The sequence below is a fragment of the Zonotrichia leucophrys genome, chromosome 2 (assembly GCF_028769735.1).
Source record: "Zonotrichia leucophrys gambelii isolate GWCS_2022_RI chromosome 2, RI_Zleu_2.0, whole genome shotgun sequence".
NCBI classification, from domain to species: Eukaryota; Metazoa; Chordata; class Aves; order Passeriformes; family Passerellidae; genus Zonotrichia; species Zonotrichia leucophrys.
The window spans coordinates 16,281,277-16,297,837 of record NC_088171.1 but is presented as its reverse complement, the minus strand read 5'-3'; the positions used below and the strand labels follow the sequence as shown (position 1 = coordinate 16,297,837).

The 16,561-nt window shown below is 41.3% G+C and overlaps 1 protein-coding gene across 1 annotated transcript; it reads left to right on the top strand.

Moving 5' to 3' along the window:
- The first annotated feature begins 1,646 nt into the window (after window positions 1–1,646).
- Window positions 1,647–14,581, top strand: MTPAP (mitochondrial poly(A) polymerase). Its single transcript, XM_064704035.1, has 9 exons — window positions 1,647–1,791; window positions 3,543–3,715; window positions 4,270–4,503; window positions 4,827–5,051; window positions 8,058–8,269; window positions 10,399–10,625; window positions 11,838–11,930; window positions 12,024–12,097; window positions 13,700–14,581. Exons 1-9 carry the CDS (start codon window positions 1,653–1,655, stop codon window positions 14,036–14,038), a joined length of 1,716 nt encoding a protein of 571 aa, XP_064560105.1. The 5' UTR covers window positions 1,647–1,652; the 3' UTR covers window positions 14,039–14,581.
- Window positions 14,582–16,561: the final 1,980 nt, after the last annotated feature.

Sequence of the window (16,561 nt, the reverse complement as noted above, 5' to 3'; positions counted from 1 at the left end):
CTGTCTTCACTGCAGTATGTCTGCATTCACAGCCCTGGCCAGGACCAGACAAACAGAATCACAAAATCAGTTAGGTTGGAAAAGATCTTTGAGATCATCAAGTCCAACCATAACCAAGCACTACCACATTGACTAGACCACGGCACTGAGTGCCATGTCCAGATTTTCCTTAAATACCTTCAGAGATGGTGACTCCACCATCTCCCTGGGCAGCCTATCACAATGCGTAATCCCTCCTTCTGTGAAGAAATTCTTGCTAATGTCCAATCTAAAACTACCCTGGCACATCTTAAGACTATGTCCTCTTGTCCTGTCACTGGTTACCTGAGAGAAGAGGCTGGCCCCCACCTGGCTACAACCTCCTTTTATTCAAGCTAAACAACCCAGCTCCCTCACCCATTCCTCAAATGGCTCATTCTCCAGACTCCTTCTCACCTCTGTTGCCCTTCTCTGGACTCACTCCAGCACCTCAATTTTCTTCCTGAATTGAGGGGCCCAGAACTGGACACACTGAGGCATACTCAAGGTGTGGCCTCACCAGTGCCAAGTACACTTCCCTAGCCCCACTGGACAACATTGCTGATACAGGCCAAAGGTTTTACTTCCCTTTTTTAAGTCAGTCTGCTAAAACGTACATTAGACCCCCATCACCTTGGCCATCTGACCCTTCAGGTTCACCCCCATGCCCACCCTCACCCTCCTGCCCTTGGCTGGCAGGGCTCACACAGGGGTTGACAGCCAGCCCTGGCCTGGGCTGCTGGTGCTTCCTCACACAGGGCAGGCAGTTGCTCACAGCCACACCTCAAGCCTGTCCTGGGAAACTCACAAAATCACAGAATCTGCTGAGTTTAAAGAGACCCACAAGGATCATTGAAGTCCAGCTCCTGGCCCTCTGCACAGGACAACCCTAAGAATCACATCATGATCCTGAAAGCATTGTCCGAAAGTTTTTTGAACTCTCAGGCTTCCTGCTGTGACCACTGCCCTGGAGAGCCTGTTACGGTGCCCAGCCACCCTCTGGGTGAAGAATCTTTTCCTAATATTCAACCCAAACCTCCCCTGACACAACTTCAGGCCATTCTCTCGGGTTCTGTCACTGGACACCACAGACATCAGTGCCCACCCTTCCTCTTCTCACGAGGAAGCTGTTGACTTCTATGAGGTCTCCCCTCCATCTCCTCCAGGCTGAGACAACCAGGCAAAGTGACCTCAACTGCTCCTTTTAAGTCTTCCCCTCAAGGCCCTTCATCATCATCATCATCGTTGCCCTCCTTTGGATGTTTACTAAAAGCCTTACATCCTTCTTACACTGTGGTGCCCAAAACTGCACACCGGCCTCAAGGTGAGGCCGCCCCAGAGCAGAGCAGAGCGGGACAATCCCTCCCTTGCCCTACTGGCCACGCTGTGCCTGATGCCCCCCAGGCCAGGGTTGGCCCTCCTGGCCCCAGGGCACTGCTGGCAGCTGTTTGTCCCGCCTGCCCGCCGCAGGCACTGCCCTCACCCCGGGCTGCCCTCTCAGCTTTGCTCCCTCCCACCGGAACGCTCAAACCCCCTGGGCACCCTCAGCCCTTCCAGCGCGCACGGAGCGGGCTGAGCCCCGCCGGCCGCCGTGGAACGCGGCGCTTGCGCAGAGCGGGGCGGCCGAGCCGGCCATGGCGCTCCGCGCGGGAGGCCCTGCCATGGCGCTGCTGCGGGGCCGCCTGCGCCTCCCCGGGCCCGGCTCCCGCGGGCACGCCCGGCTCGGCCGCTCCGGTGCCGCCGCGCAGCCGGCTGCCGAGGAGCCGGGGGAAGGTAGGGACGGCTCGCCGGGCCTCGCTGCGTTCGCCGCGGTGCCGCACAGCCGGCTGTGCCCGGGGGCGTGGGGAGGGGAGCGGCCGCCTGACCCGCTCGGCCCCGCCGGCATCGCCGGAGCAGCGCCCGAATCCTGGGCGTGAGGAGTCCCGCAGGGCCCGGGCAGCCCGGCCGGGCGGTGAGGTCGGCCTGTGCCGTCCGGGGCTGCAGCCCTGGGGGCCAGGGTCCGCTGTCAGTGCCCGGGACGCGGGTTGTTAAATGTAGATAGCAGCTAGAGGTGAATCGAGTGACGGGGCTTATCCCGAGAGGCCTCTCAAAGGGCATAGGAAACGTGTGACTGGCGCTTTAGTGTCTTTAGTACAAGCAGAGAACTAGTGAGGGGTGTCTGTTGCTGCTGTGCGTCAGTCCCATGCTCAGGCTGTGCAAAGGACAGCAGAGCCAGAAGTTGTGAGATCACATCTCTGTAGTGGCTAAGCATGCACAGCTTTGTACATGCATTTACAGGTAGTAAATCAGGCAAAAATCACAGCCATTCTAGCCTAATGCAGGTCCATGTCATCCATCCATGGGACTTGTCTTTTTTGCACTCTTGGTCACTTCATCCTTCTCTGTTTCCATGGAAACTGTGATATTTATAATCTTCATAAAGTGTTTCCTTAGTTTTCTAAGGAAAAAATGCTAGCATAAATAATGCTAGTATAAAACTTGGCTGTTGAAAGAACTACTGTGGTTATTATTTACAACAGTAAATAATACTGTGAGAGCTCAGTAACGCTATAAAATTAAAGATTTTTAAAAAATAAATACTATCAAGTAATACCAACAACTATCATGTAATGATACTTAAAGGTTTTCTTGAGGCCACGATATCCCATGGGTTCTTCAAAACCAAAAGCAGAATAAAGTGCTCTCTGCTGAATACCCGTGTGGCACATGGTAGCTGCTGGGAAATGCTCCCCAGCTCCCCGATCCAAGTGACAAAAGGGAAATATTAACAGGCAACAGCTTCACGGGCTCTGCTGATGAGATGTGGTCAGTGGATTATTTGAAAGCTATGCAGGGAAGTGATCATGATTTCAGATTTGGAAGATGGCCCCTTTGTATGCAAAGAGGAAAAAAGTTCCATGTTTCTGGATGTTCAGCATGTCTTGATTCCATGTGAATTCTGGAGGCTGTCAGCAGCAGTACAGATTGCCAGTAGTGTGATGAGATATGACTGCTCTGTGGGTTTATTGTAGTAGATGAAAGTGTGTTATTAAGTGAAAATTTTGAGTGGGTGTTTACCGTAAAGGAAGGTGCTGAGTTGTAAAAATAGCAAGTGTTGAATTGTTCCAAAGTGCTGGTTTTGTGGTAGTTAAGAGAGACTGTCTTTTCAGTGAAGCTTGCCAAAGGTCTAGAGCTGTCTCACTGCCTAGCTGGCATTTCCTATCTCTTATGGGTGTGCTAAGTTTTTTATGGTGAACAGCAAATTAAAGAACAAAAGATTCCTTGTGTTATGAAGCTTCCTGTGCACCAAAGGAAGTCAGTTTTGTTTTCTTCCTACCTTTCCTACTCCTTGTTATTACAAATGTATGCATTATATTTCTTTCATTCATTCTTCATTCTTTTCATTTTTGCTGTCATGATCTTGTAGAGTCAGGAAAAACCTTTGTTCAGTTGTTCAATCCATAGGAAAGGATTAAGTGTACTAAAACTAGCCACACATCTTTTTGTTTACTTGGAAAAGCCTTGATGCTTGTTTCTTCTCACAGATGCTGAAGTCAGTACCAGAAAGAAAACATTTGCTGAAGTCCAAGCAGAACGACTGGATCAAGCTGAACGGACTGTTTTAATTAAGTGCCCATCAAGACTTAATGAAAAAAAATTATTGCAGTACTTATCCAGTCATGGGAATGTTAAGAGTCATTTCTTTTTTGAAAATCGTGTAAGTAATTAATGATGTCAACTAAAATCTAGACTTAGATGAAAGGAAATACCAGAAAGAAAATTTGGTTAAGGCCTCATTAAGTTACCAAATTATATACACTTAGTGTATTAAATCTGTATTTATCTGTGCTAATGTTCACAAGTTGCTGAGCAGTTGATGTTTATTCATAGGTCAGCTAAGCAACACCTCTAAGGAATAGCCAGCAACCTGTTTTGCACTAAATCTTTGAAACTTTCACATAGCACCATTCATTGTTCTGACAATAGAGGTAGCTGTTGTGTGTTTCTTGAGTATTTCAGTTGTGAAGATGAATATAGTTCTGACCTTTTATGTTTAGTGCTTGCTTCCAAGAATAGCACATTTTAAATACTTTTAATCTCTTGTGGAAAAGCATCTAAAATGTTTTGAGATATGGAACCTAGGATTTGGCTTCAGGGCTGTCATATTAATCTGTCTCAGGAGCCCCAGGAGCATCTGAGCAATATCAGTACAATGAGTTTAATCATTGTATGCATTTATCTCACCCTGTATTTCCATTCTTAATGTTTTAGGGCATCAGTGCTTTAATAGAATTTTCTGAAAAGAGCAGTATAGCCTCGTTGCAGGATGCTGTTGGGATCCCAAGTGCTTCAGAGCATCATGTTGTCCCATTCAAATCAAGACTTTTTACTTTCACACTGAAAAACCCAGTGAGTCAACACCTTGAAGAGACACCACTTCACCTCTCTCCTCAGAGTCACATTCCAGTGAAAAACCTTATTGAAAAGCTTTGCCTTGCAGACAGTGTAAGTAGAGGCTTCTAGATCTCTCTTAATTAAAAATAAGGCATGTTCATTTCAGATTTGCAAGTGGTCATGTGAAACTTATAAAGCTATTTATTTTTATTAAAACGGTAACATATTAGCATTTTATGTGAGTGGTTCTCTTACATTGAAGTAAATAAATGAAATTATTCATTCTAATTATGAAAATAATTTTTCTGTATGAAAGAAACCTTTTTGAAGTTTTGAAAAATAACCATGTAATTGCATTGATATTAAATAGATGAAAATATATGTTAATAGAAGATGGGTCGTTGTATTTTGATGGTGTTTATTTTCTGAACCAGATAAGCAGTCAGATGTACATCCTACTGGATGAGTATCAGCTGACAGAGGAAAACATCAGGCTGCGATTTCTGGCCTGCTCCTTGGTTCGGGATTTTGCGCGTGCCTATTTCCCTGACAGCACAGTGAAGCCATTTGGCTCTTCAGTCAACACCTTTGGCAAACTGGGATCTGATGTGGACATGTTCCTGGACTTCCGTGACACAGGAAAGCATGCCACAAAAATGGTAAGATTTGTGCATCTTCAGTTTGTTGGATTTCTTCAACAGAGCAGCTCATTTGCTGTTTCACACACAGGAATGAGTGTATTTTTATTTAAATTTTAAATGGGTTCGTACAATAGAGTGTGACAAGTTTATTTGAATGTTTCGATCTGAAGGCTTTCAAAAACTGATTGTGACATGGATGAGATGTTCATTGCGATAGAAAGAAAATTATTTGGTGTTCACAAAACTTTGCACTGTTAGGGTGAATTTCACTATGAAGAAAATCCTCATCCTCCAAAATTGTTTCAGCAGAGTCTTCTGAAAAGACCTTCCCATTCTATTGTCATGTTTTCTTTTCTGTAGCTTCTGTGCTTCAGCCATGCTCTGTTAAAGCTTGGCTTTGTTTTTTAGGGTCCCCCATGTCCTAAAGCAAAGTAAATTTGTGCATGTGCACATCTGTGTTGTGGGAGGATTGTCACGATTCTTTTCCTTACCTTAAAGAGATGGCTTTATGCTCCAGGGAAGTTACTGGATTATGTACTGGGCTGTGTGTATATCTATAGGCACATATTGAGTGTGTGCAGGTGGGAGAGCTCAGGATGTGGGATAGTCATGGTGAATGCTTACAGGTCACAGATTCTGCATGAATACTCGAGTAAGTGATTCTCATGAAAACTTTTCTTTTTATTTGTGTGGTGATAGATAGTTTAGGAAAAACTGTTGAAGTTTTGGAAAATAGTTTAAGCCCATTGTCTTTTAAGTTTTTCCTTAGAAGACAATGGGCTTAAACTTTTGAAGATTGAAAACTCTCTCCACTTTTCTGTATAATTTGTATATTGCTGTGTAAGTTACTTCTAAAGAAATAATCCTTCAAATGTATATAGTTTTTAGTATTACTGCAGTGATAAATCACAATGAAAGCAAATATATCAGCTGAAGAGAAGGGTTGTCGTGTGTGTGTGAAATGTTAAAATCTTTATGCTTAATCAGTGAAATTGCCTGTTAAATTTTGAAGGAATAACTTTTAAGTACAAAATGTCTATTTTCAAAGCTTGTTTGGTAACTAGCTGTTTTCTTTACTATGTATTCTCTCTGGAGATAGAAGTTCTGTTGTGAAATGTAGAGTATTTGAGGCTGAGTGAGCAGCTGTGATTACCTGTGAATAGCTGAGAGACTTACTACTCTGGGGAGACAAAGGGGAGGTAGCTTTAGTTACAAGGTGATTTAGCAGCAGTGGAGAAGGTGTGTTCTGATTTCTGCACTTCTGTAGCCTTTCAGGGGGTGCCAGGAACCAGGAGTATCAGGCATTTCAGCACCTATTTACATTAAATAACTGATTTTGAGCCTTATGGCAAACTTATTACTAATTGCAATTTAAGAAAAGGGGTAGAAGTGGGAACTTTCTTTACCAAGAGTGGATGCTAGATCACAGATAGGGCGTTTTTAACCTCTGGGCAGTTTAGGAGATTAGGGAATGACTGTAAACAGGGCTCTGTGATACTTTAGAGTAGCAGTTTTTATTAAACTGTTGTGCTTCTTGCTTAGGTTACTGTATCAGTTTACCAAAAAGTAACTGTTTACTGTCAATAATAGTTTCATATTTGCTGTTTCCATCTACATGATAAGACTTGGGGAAGAACCACAGGGTTGGGGTAAGTCTATCAGTACTTCATAGCCCCTAGCTAGCACCAAAGTTACATGAAGGTATATAAGTATATGAAGGTTCATTTAATTGCTAAAAATATCTACTTTTAAAAGACTCTTCATTCAGTTTTTGAGAAAGAGTGAGGTGCTGTCTGGAAAGGCCCATTGTGGTTTTTGTCACAAATATGTAAACACCGCCCACGTACAGGTCAGCTGAGTACCCATCTTTATCTTTCCTGTTAACTGCCTCGATGTTGATGGTTACAGGCTCCTTTCACTCAGAGCCAGCCCTGTGTAGGATGCAGCCTCACAGCCAGATGGGATTAGGGATTGCTGCCCTGGCATGTCCCACCTCACGTGGAGCTGACTGGAGAGCCACTCCCCTCGGGAACAGTCACCTCAGTGATGGCCAGAGAGACTCAGAAACTCAGCCCCTGACCTGACCTTATGGGAAAGGTTGCAAGGTCCATAACTTCTGAATTGTTTCACCTGTCTGAGGTCACTGGTTTGTGGGCAACAAAAGTAATGCACTCGGTATCTCAGTTACTGTTACATCACTGTAATTTTATTTGTACAGTATGCATTCACCCATGGCATGTTCCAAGGGGGAGTATAAGTCAGTGTCAAGTATAGGATTAGCAAATAAAACTAGCTGATCCCTTAAAAACACAAGACTATAAAGAAAATAGAGATTTCACAGGTATTTTATTGAGGTAAAAACTACAAATAGGGCAAATCAAAATATGAAGACCTACAGAGAAGTTAATTTCTGATGTTAGAATATATCTTCACAATATTTTTGTCTTTCAGGGAAACTATATATGACACAAAGTAATTTTTTTTAAGTCTTCCATAATAGTATCTTAATTTTGAATGATTTAAGTAATTTGCATGCTAAATTTTTTAACTTTTTAAAATGAAAAAGACATTTTTCCTTACATTGATTTACTAATAATGCATTGTTCTTTGAGGATTTGACATGGAATCACTGATAGTTTGAAATTATTGGTAGTTTGGTTGTATTGCCCTTCTGTAATTGTATGCTCCTCTTGGCAGTCAAAGCATTTATGCTCTCCTGGTAATTCTAGAATTACCTTTTTTAGCCAGTAGTGAGATGTAGTACTATTACACTTCTGTTTGAACATGTAGATTTATAGTAAGTTGATCACTATTAGCTGGAAAAATTGCATTGCCAGAAAAGAATGTAAAAGAGAGAGCAATAATGTTTTTACCTATTTTAAGTTCTGTGGACTGCTTTGAATAATTCTTTTCTTTCAGTTCCAGTTGTACAAACTCCTTTGCAAATTGCAGTGGTCTTTCAGAAGTATTTTTAAATGTCTCTTGTTTGAGAGCTAACAGCTTGCTTTTAAAATTCTGTGTTAGAAAAAAGGTCCCTTTGAAATGGAATATCAGATGAAAAGATTACCATCAGAGAGATTAGCAACTCAGAGGATTCTCTCTGTGATTGGTGACTGCCTTGACAATTTTGGTCCTGGGTGTGCGAATGTACAGAAGATCCTCAATGCCCGCTGCCCTCTGGTGAAGTTTTCCCATCAGCCAACAGGATTCCAGTGTGATCTGTCAGTGAGCAACAGGTGAGACCTGGTTATAAAAAGTTTACAGAGAATTCTGATGTGCTTAAAGTGTTCTGAACCTGTATCAACTGTTTTCTCTTTTCTGTGTTCCTAACAAATGTGAATGTTGGTTCTGAAAGTAAAAAGGATATTTTTTGACTTCTAGAGGTTAGAGTTTATTGTCCTTAAGTTGTCTTTCTCCAGCATAGGAAATACTTGCTAGCTGAAGCTGAGGCCTCAAAAACCAGTCTGTGGAAGAAGGTTGGCTTATAAAACAGGAAAGAAGGCAGTCAGTGTTCATTAGTCATTACTTCCCCGTGGCATCTGCACAGCCTTTCTTGATTGCTTTTCAGATTAAGCAGCTCCAGAATGTTAATTTTTAGGGATTTTGCTTCTAGTTATTTTGGTGTCCTTCCCTTCTTCTTAAGGCCTGCATGCCCCTGTTTGCTGGGAAGATGCCCGGACGCCAGGGGAATTCCCGGAGGGAAGAGGAGCCCGCGGCGTTCCCGGGGCCGCTCGCAGCACTGCCCGCTAGGGGGCGCCGGCTGCCCAGGAATCCCCTCAGAGCCCCCCCGGTGACACGGGAGTGGCCGCGCCGCCCCTTTGGGCTTCTGCTGTCCCGGGTTACAGTCAGAAACACCCCCTCACTCAGTAAACAGCTCTGGCATAAGTGCACATAGCCCAAAATGAGTTACTGACCCTCTGCATTGTTGTTGGGGAATAGAAAAATATGAGTGATTATTCTTCAGGATAAAAGTGACAGGACCCAGGCCTGAAGTTGTGTCTGGGAGATGCAGGTTGGATATTAGAAAAAGGTTTGAGCCCTGGAACAGGCTCTCCAGAAAAGTGGTCACAGCACCAAGCCTGACAGAGTTGAAGGAGGTTTTTGACAATACTCTCAGCACAGGGTGTGACTCAGGGCTGTCCTGTACAGGGCCAGGAATTGGACTTTGATGATCCAAGTGGGTCCCTTCCAACTCAGATTGTTTTGTGTATCTGTGATACAAGTTTTTAGTGCAGTTTTGTGACTTCTCTGCATCAGATACAATCGGATCAGATACACTGCTGAATGACCCAAAGCTCTGTTTCAGAATATGCAGGAGTTGTTGAGACAATACTGAACAAGTTTCTTACAATGAAATTACTTCTTTATATGCAGCCACAGTGAAAGTCAGCATGTAGTTCTGTACAAGCTTCCTTGTAACTTACTGCTGATAGTTTGGCTGGTTGGGACTGTATGTCTTGCCTTGTTATAATTTTTATTAGAAACACATCTCTCTGGACACCCTACAGCATCTCACAGCTGAAATTTAAGAAGTCCAGGTGTTACAAAATTTTGACCGAGTAAATATCCTCAAAAGGATGTGCTGAATTTTTAGAACATCTTTTAGCACCTCAGGCTAAAACTGAACCAAAGTCAGTTTTACTCTTATACTGTACTTCCATTTTTTTTCCTACTTTTTCTTGCCCTCCCATTTGTACAATACATGAATGGTTGTGTAACAGTGTGATAAAGGCGATCAAAAACTGATCCATCTGAAAACCTTTATCCTTCCAGATTAGTTGTTTTTTTCAGCTCGACTAAACACTAATCATTTGAAAATTACCAAACTGACTTGTTTTGTGGATTTCATTGTGTCTCTGCACTTAGATTATTTTTCAGTGCAGCATTTTACTATCTTTTAGATAAAAGCAGTAAAAGAAGTTCTAGTTGTATTTTATTATATGTTAATAATAAATAAATAAATAATAAAAGGGTAGAGATATTATCTAACATACCAAAGGTAATTGTGGCTGAGGTTTTTTTGCCTCAGTTCTGCATAGTTTGGCTCCACATTACTTGATGGTGTTTTCTTTGTTTTGGTTTTTTTTCCCTCCCACTGTGATGTGGATTGTGGAAACAGGAAACAGTGCAAATGCTTATTATTTACCCAGAATTGTATAATTCTTGTTGTGAAAAACTACCAGGTATTTGATCCTGATAATTCCAGGCATTCCTTCCCAAACCATTGTACTAGTCTACGATTCTCTTCTATTATTTAAAATATATAAAAGTTAATTCCTTTTTCCATTAAAGCCCCCTTAATGAACAATGACTACTGCACCTGATACTTTTCAGTATTTTCTCATCATTTACATTTCCCCTTCAGCATTGCAATAAGGAGTTCAGAGCTGCTGTACATCTATGGCTGCCTCGATTCCCGTGTGCGAGCCTTGGTGTTCTCCATCCGGTGCTGGGCCCGTGTCCATGGGCTCACCAACAGTGCTCCTGGCACCTGGATCACAAACTTCTCCCTGACCATGATGGTCATGTTTTTTCTGCAGAGGAGATCGCCGCCTATCATTCCAACACTAGACCAGCTCAAGGAACTGGCAGGTAAGCACAGCTGTTTGTGTTTATTGCAGTTTATTGTTTATTGCATGTTTGTTTTATCTAAAGTGATAAACAAACCCAAGCAATTTCTTCATGCTCTTGAATACTAATGAATATTATTTGTGTTTTAAGTTTGAAGGAATACACAAGTTTTACATGGGTTTTTTAAGGGAAAATAGTGCATCTTTAAAGGCAAAATAAATCCCTTTTCAATACAATACTAATTCTATTTAGAGGGGTTAGACTTATTCTATCCCTTAGATAATTAAATGTAATTTACTTGTTCAGTGCTCCTGAATTTTTTTAAAATTTTGTTCCTTAGAATTCTTGTAGGATCTTGAACATTTCTGGAGTTAAGGATTTTGTGCAGACTTAACTGCACAAAATATGATGATATGATGAGTATTGTTTTATAGCTACCAAATGCTTAAAAGAAGGCTGTGTTTTCTCCTCCTAATTTGTAATATCCTTGAGACTGTTCAGGCCCCTTGCAAATAATTCTTGTATCTCCACAAACAAGCTGTTCTCGAGGTTTCTTACACAGCACTCAGGGTGTGTTATCTTCAGTGAATCGTATGAAAACATTGACAATGACACCCCAAGTTCTTGATTCCTGACTCATGTGTTCTGCTTATTGACATGATTCCGTGGAAGCTTTGAGTGCTTGAAGTGGAGGAAAGGGTCTGTGTTCAGTTACTTTAAAATAATTTTAAATATTTCCTTCAGAATTCTGTAAAAATGTTTTTACATAAAACATGTGTTCTGATATTTACAAGAGTGTTCCTAATTCTGTGAAGTTTTTCAGAGGAAGACAGTGAACGCTCTGGGGCTGATCTGTTTTTAAACCCTCATGTAGGTAGTAACCTCAGAGAGTTGTGCTGTTAAGTGTGTAATACAGCCCTCTTTGCATAGATACCCTGCTTGTTACTTATAAGAAGTTTCAGAGGTACAAAGATGTCATTTATCTTAGTCTTGCAGGACTTAAAAAGTGTGCCATTTGCTCATGATGCTTTTCCTTTGCCTATCTATGGACGTTTTTCTTTTAAATCTTTTACCACTTAATTTGAATCTTAACCTAAAAGTTCACTTGTGAATTCCTAATTTGATTTGTGTAGTATGGTAGCATTGCTTTCAGCTTGTTATCTGAATTTTATAAATACAATGGTATTTAACTGTTTATTACTTCAAAATATGCCCACAATTTTTTTCTTTCAGGTGAAAAAGACAAGCATATAATTGGAGGATATGATTGCTCATTTGTTAGTGATTTAAGGAAGATTAAACCTACAAAAAACACAGAAACACTTGGTAGGTAGATCTTCATAACTTTATTTTATGACCATATTGAAAACAAACTTTTCTTTAATGTTACTGATGGCTCTTGTTTTTCTTTCTCCTTAGATGTATTGTTGAGTGAGTTTTTTGAATATTTTGGGAACTTTGACTTCAGAAAGAATTCCATAAATCTTCGAAAGGTAAATGAATTTTAATTGCTCATCATTAGCAACTGAATCTCTCTGTCTGCCATTTGACAAACTGCATATGCTATGCAACAATTTCTATCATCTTTAATTATATATAAAAAAACATTTATATGGAAACAGAGTTCTTTCTGTGAAGGAGGAGTGTTTTCTTCTTGGAGCCCAGTAACTTACAATACCATTAAGAGCATTTACAGTGTCATTGCTTGCATATGCTGGAAAGCAGAAACTGATGCAAAGCTAGTGTGATTTTAGTGAAAAGCCCTGTTATAAAAGTGGCAGTTTTAAAAAAGTCAAAGCTCTTTTGCTTCTGTGGGAGAAAAACTTTTAAAATGTCAGGATGTCTGTCATAGCAAAACTCTGTGACAAGCCCTGTGAGCTGACAAAATTCACATTTGAAGTTGGGAGTCCAGACCCAACCAGAGCCTACATTAAAACTTACAGCTGAGGTTTGGGTATGCTTTTGACACTGCAGTTTTCTCCTGCAGTTTCTATCAGCCTTCAGTAACTGTGCTGCAGCTCAGTAGGCATGCCATAGCATGATAACTCTGTGCTAGCACTTCAGTTTGCTTTGTATGTTTTAGTCATCCTATTGATCTGTGTGTGCATGCAGGTATAATAGGAATACATGGAAATGTAACCTCCATAACTCACTCCTGTTCCTGCTGGGCTGCTTCCAGAGTGGGGTTCCAGTGCCAGTTGCTGTGTGGATGCTGGCTACAGAGCCCTTTTTGCAGATCGATCCTAGAAACTGATTTATTTAGGTGGTGGAGAACTTCAGTTTGCTGTTAAACCTGAAAAAGCCAAGCAAAAACTTTAGAGCCTGAGCTAGTCAGGGGAGGTATCTGGGCTGCTGCTCTTCCTCTGGCAGTGCTCTTGGCCCTGGGGCAAGTGTATGTAAGGTGTACACTTACACTTCCTGACCAGCAGGAGCTGGTGGATTCCTGCTAGAGCTTGGGCAGAGGTTCTGCTATACAGAACCAGTCAGCTAAGAAACACTGAGCTGGAAGTGCATTTAAATAACAAACTACATAGTTGTCAGCTATTTGTGTTGTACTATACCAGGTGCCTAACAGGGGACCATGACCTGAATAGCTCTGTGCTTAAAAGCAGACCAAACTGGGAGGAATTTCAGCCAACAAAGCAATCTTGTCCACTTACACCAGCACTGTGATGTCTCTGAACAGTGTGGGAGGAATGGTTTGAACAGTTTAAGTGCATGCAGTGTTTTATCAAACTGAGCTGTGCAGGTTAATATGACACCCTGATGCTGCCCATACACAAGTGGAATTGAGAGTAGGAGGTTGCAGTAGTGAGGTCTGAGGTTTGTTGGACAGCAAATGGGAGAATGGCCAGAAAGATAGGCTAGCCTGTAGTTGTGTGTTCTTTACCTTGGAAGAGGGTTCAGAGAACAGGAATAATGCAGTCAAGTTGACAAGAAAATTAACTTGATTAATAATGACTGGGTGTTTTGCAAAATGTTCTCTAATAGGTCAAAACACTTTTAATTCTAATGTAATAGCTCAAGTGGTTTGTTATTTGCTCAGCCTGTAATGTACATATGCAACTTTGGCTTTTTCTTTATGCTGTCTGCAGGGAAAGGAAGTAAATAAGCCTGAGTCGTCTCCTCTTTATATCTGGAATCCCTTTGAACAAGACCTTAATATCAGCAAGAATGTTAATCAGCCACAGCTGGAGAAATTTATAGCTATGGCCAGAGAAAGTGCCTGGATTTTACAGAAGGAAGATAAAACTCAGCAAATGATCAATAAAGAACCTTGGGGACTGGCAGCTCTACTGATACCATTTGGAAAAAATAATTCCAGCAAGATGAAGAATAGGATGAAAGGAATAGGAAGTGAAACAATCAGAAGCCTCTTGGACTCTTTAAAGTTAAATAATGCAAGCAGTCAACAAAAAGCAGTGGGAAAATGACTTTAAGCACAGGAACACAATAGCTAATATTCTGTTTTAGGAATTGAATGTGACACGCAGTCCAAAGAACATTAATTTTAATATTTCTTTATGGGGAATGGAGAATCAAGCAATCTCTGGTTTTCATCCTAATGATTTTTGTACAGGTCTGCATTCTTTCTGTACATTTTTCTCCTCCTTACTCCTCACTTTTCCATCTGTTTTATGAATGAAGAGTATTCAAATGTAAGTTTTTCAGATGCATTTTGGAAGTAGCCTTCAGATGGGCACTCTTCTGTAAAAAAGGCTGACAGGAGCAGTATGGGAAAAAGCCTTTGGGAATTCTCTTGGCTAGCATACAAATGATATGCTAATTAAAAGCTCAAGAAACAACCACCTTTCCATGAAACCACAGTCTGAAAGAAGATGAATGTGTTGGAACCATTGTTTCCAATCCAGTCGTGTTTTGGAAGGCAGTAAAACCCAAGTGCTTGTATCTGTTTTTGCAGTTGTTTTCCATTCGTGTAGATAGTGCCAAGACAAAATAAAGAGAATGGAATTAGATAGTTGGGTGTGCAGTTTCATAAAGCATTGCACCACCACAGCTCTCCAAGGGTAGTGCCACTGTTTTGTGTTGGAAAAGTGGGTTTGCTCTTGTGTTTACCACCTGATTTAAAATGTCTTTAGTTAACTCGCATTTGTTTTCTCTACACAGGACTGGTCTCCACCCACACTTGTTTCTTATTTTGCCTTCAGCTTCACTTTAAACCTGTATTTCAGGTTCATGCCTTTCTTGCTTCATCACTCTCCCCAAAGCTGCTGCCTACCTGGTGACATGAAAGCATTCCTGCAGAGGGATCTGTCCTGTGCAGAGATCCAGAGAATCACCCCAGTCTTGCCTTGGTTTTCACATATTCAGGAGAGCAGTGATGGTCCCCCTTCCAGATCCCTCCAGCACAGCAGAGTCAGTGCTTTTTATTGACTTGAAACATTGAGTGCTCTCTGCATCCACTTAAAAAGAAGTCTTTTCAGAGGAAGGGGGAGAGAGAGAAAAGGAAGGAAATGGTAAATGGAGAGCAGGCAAATATCAAACTTTAAAAGTACATTTGTGAATATTTCACCTGTCCAGTTTGAGAGCCACTCATGCATTAGACTAAATGGTAGCAGTGTTAGCAATTCCACAGAGCGTTTCTTTATTCTGAACAGAAATTCCATGAAGGAAATGACTGTATTCAGAGATAATCATATAAATGCAACATCAATTTTATGATTACTTTTTCATTTTCAGCACTTTTAGACTCTTTAATGTTGCACTGGCATATGGTCTTGTGTAGACTTTTTTTCTAATGGTGTGATCTGAACAATTTATAAGTGTGTTTTCTCTTTTCTCTGATACATTATTCATTGGAAATACTATAGGCAATAATAATACATACTTCCAAGTACTTGTAAAAACTGGGCAAGAAAAAGTGTCTTCTACCAGTTGACAAACTGAAAGGTTAGACCTTCAAGTCAATTCCATAATAGTTTATTCAGAGTTTAAAATAATACTTATATGGGTCCATTTCTGATTCATAAATGTTTTCTTAAATAATGACTCACCTAGTCATTACTTTGGTTGCTGAAATTAATTCTCATATTAACTTCTTCAAGATTGAGCCTTGATTTTGAAACTTAGTTTTCTACCTAAATCCTGGTATTAGAACTTCATTTTGGAGGCTAGTATGAAGTTTATTGTAACTTGCTATTGATGCAAACATAAAAGCTTTGATAGCAAGCTTGACACAGATTCTGTAAGGAGCCTGCTGCTCCCTTAATCTTTACAGACCCTAGAGGTGCATTGTCTGCAGTTTACCCAGGAACAGACTATGTAGCTTTTTGAAGATTAGGGCAGTACTTGAGTACTTTGGGATTCTCTTTTTTTTAGATTAACCAAATGGGTAGTGGTGTAATAATAAGAATATTGGTTACCAAGGACAGAAGCATGTGGCAGAACTGTGGCAGTGTGTACTTAATTGCATTATATTCACAGGGATCCACTGACACAGGTAGGAAAGATTTTATAGGAATTTTGACACATAGACGCAGGACACTTGTAGACAAATAACAGTGAATTTTGTATTTTGGGTATGTGGTTTCATGCTGAAACACAGGCTTCATTTGTAAATGGTTATAGATGTTCAAGCTGCTCAGTATTCCTTAAAAGGCAGGGCAGACCATGGTTACTGTGCATGCAGCGCCTTTCAGCATCACTTGTCTGTTTAGACTGCCTGTCCCTTTTGGGAATAGTTCTGAACCCTTGTCGTGGCTCCTGGCCAATTTCTGAAAAGATGAGAAAGAAGCCAAAAGCAGAGTTGTAGCAGTGGAATGCACAGGTTATTTTTTCAGATGTCTGCTAGGTGAAGGAGCTGGTGAGCAGGGAGCTGAAGCCTGGAGGCTGTGAGGATCAGCCTCATTGGTGAAAATAAGCTCAGCAGGCAGCTTTCCTAGAAGAGGCTGTCACTGGAGGTGGAGGGCTGACCATGAGCTTCCCTAAAGTAGGAG

Excerpts from the sequence above, each read along its gene's own strand:
- MTPAP (XM_064704035.1), top strand. The coding sequence starts at position 1,653 with ATGGCGCTCCGCGCGGGAGGCCCTGCCATGGCGCTGCTGCGGGGCCGC. Across the intron at positions 11,931-12,023 it reads AAAAAACACAGAAACACTTG|ATGTATTGTTGAGTGAGTTT; the intron begins GTAGGTAGATCT and ends CTTTCTCCTTAG. Across the intron at positions 12,098-13,699 it reads ATTCCATAAATCTTCGAAAG|GGAAAGGAAGTAAATAAGCC; the intron begins GTAAATGAATTT and ends TGCTGTCTGCAG.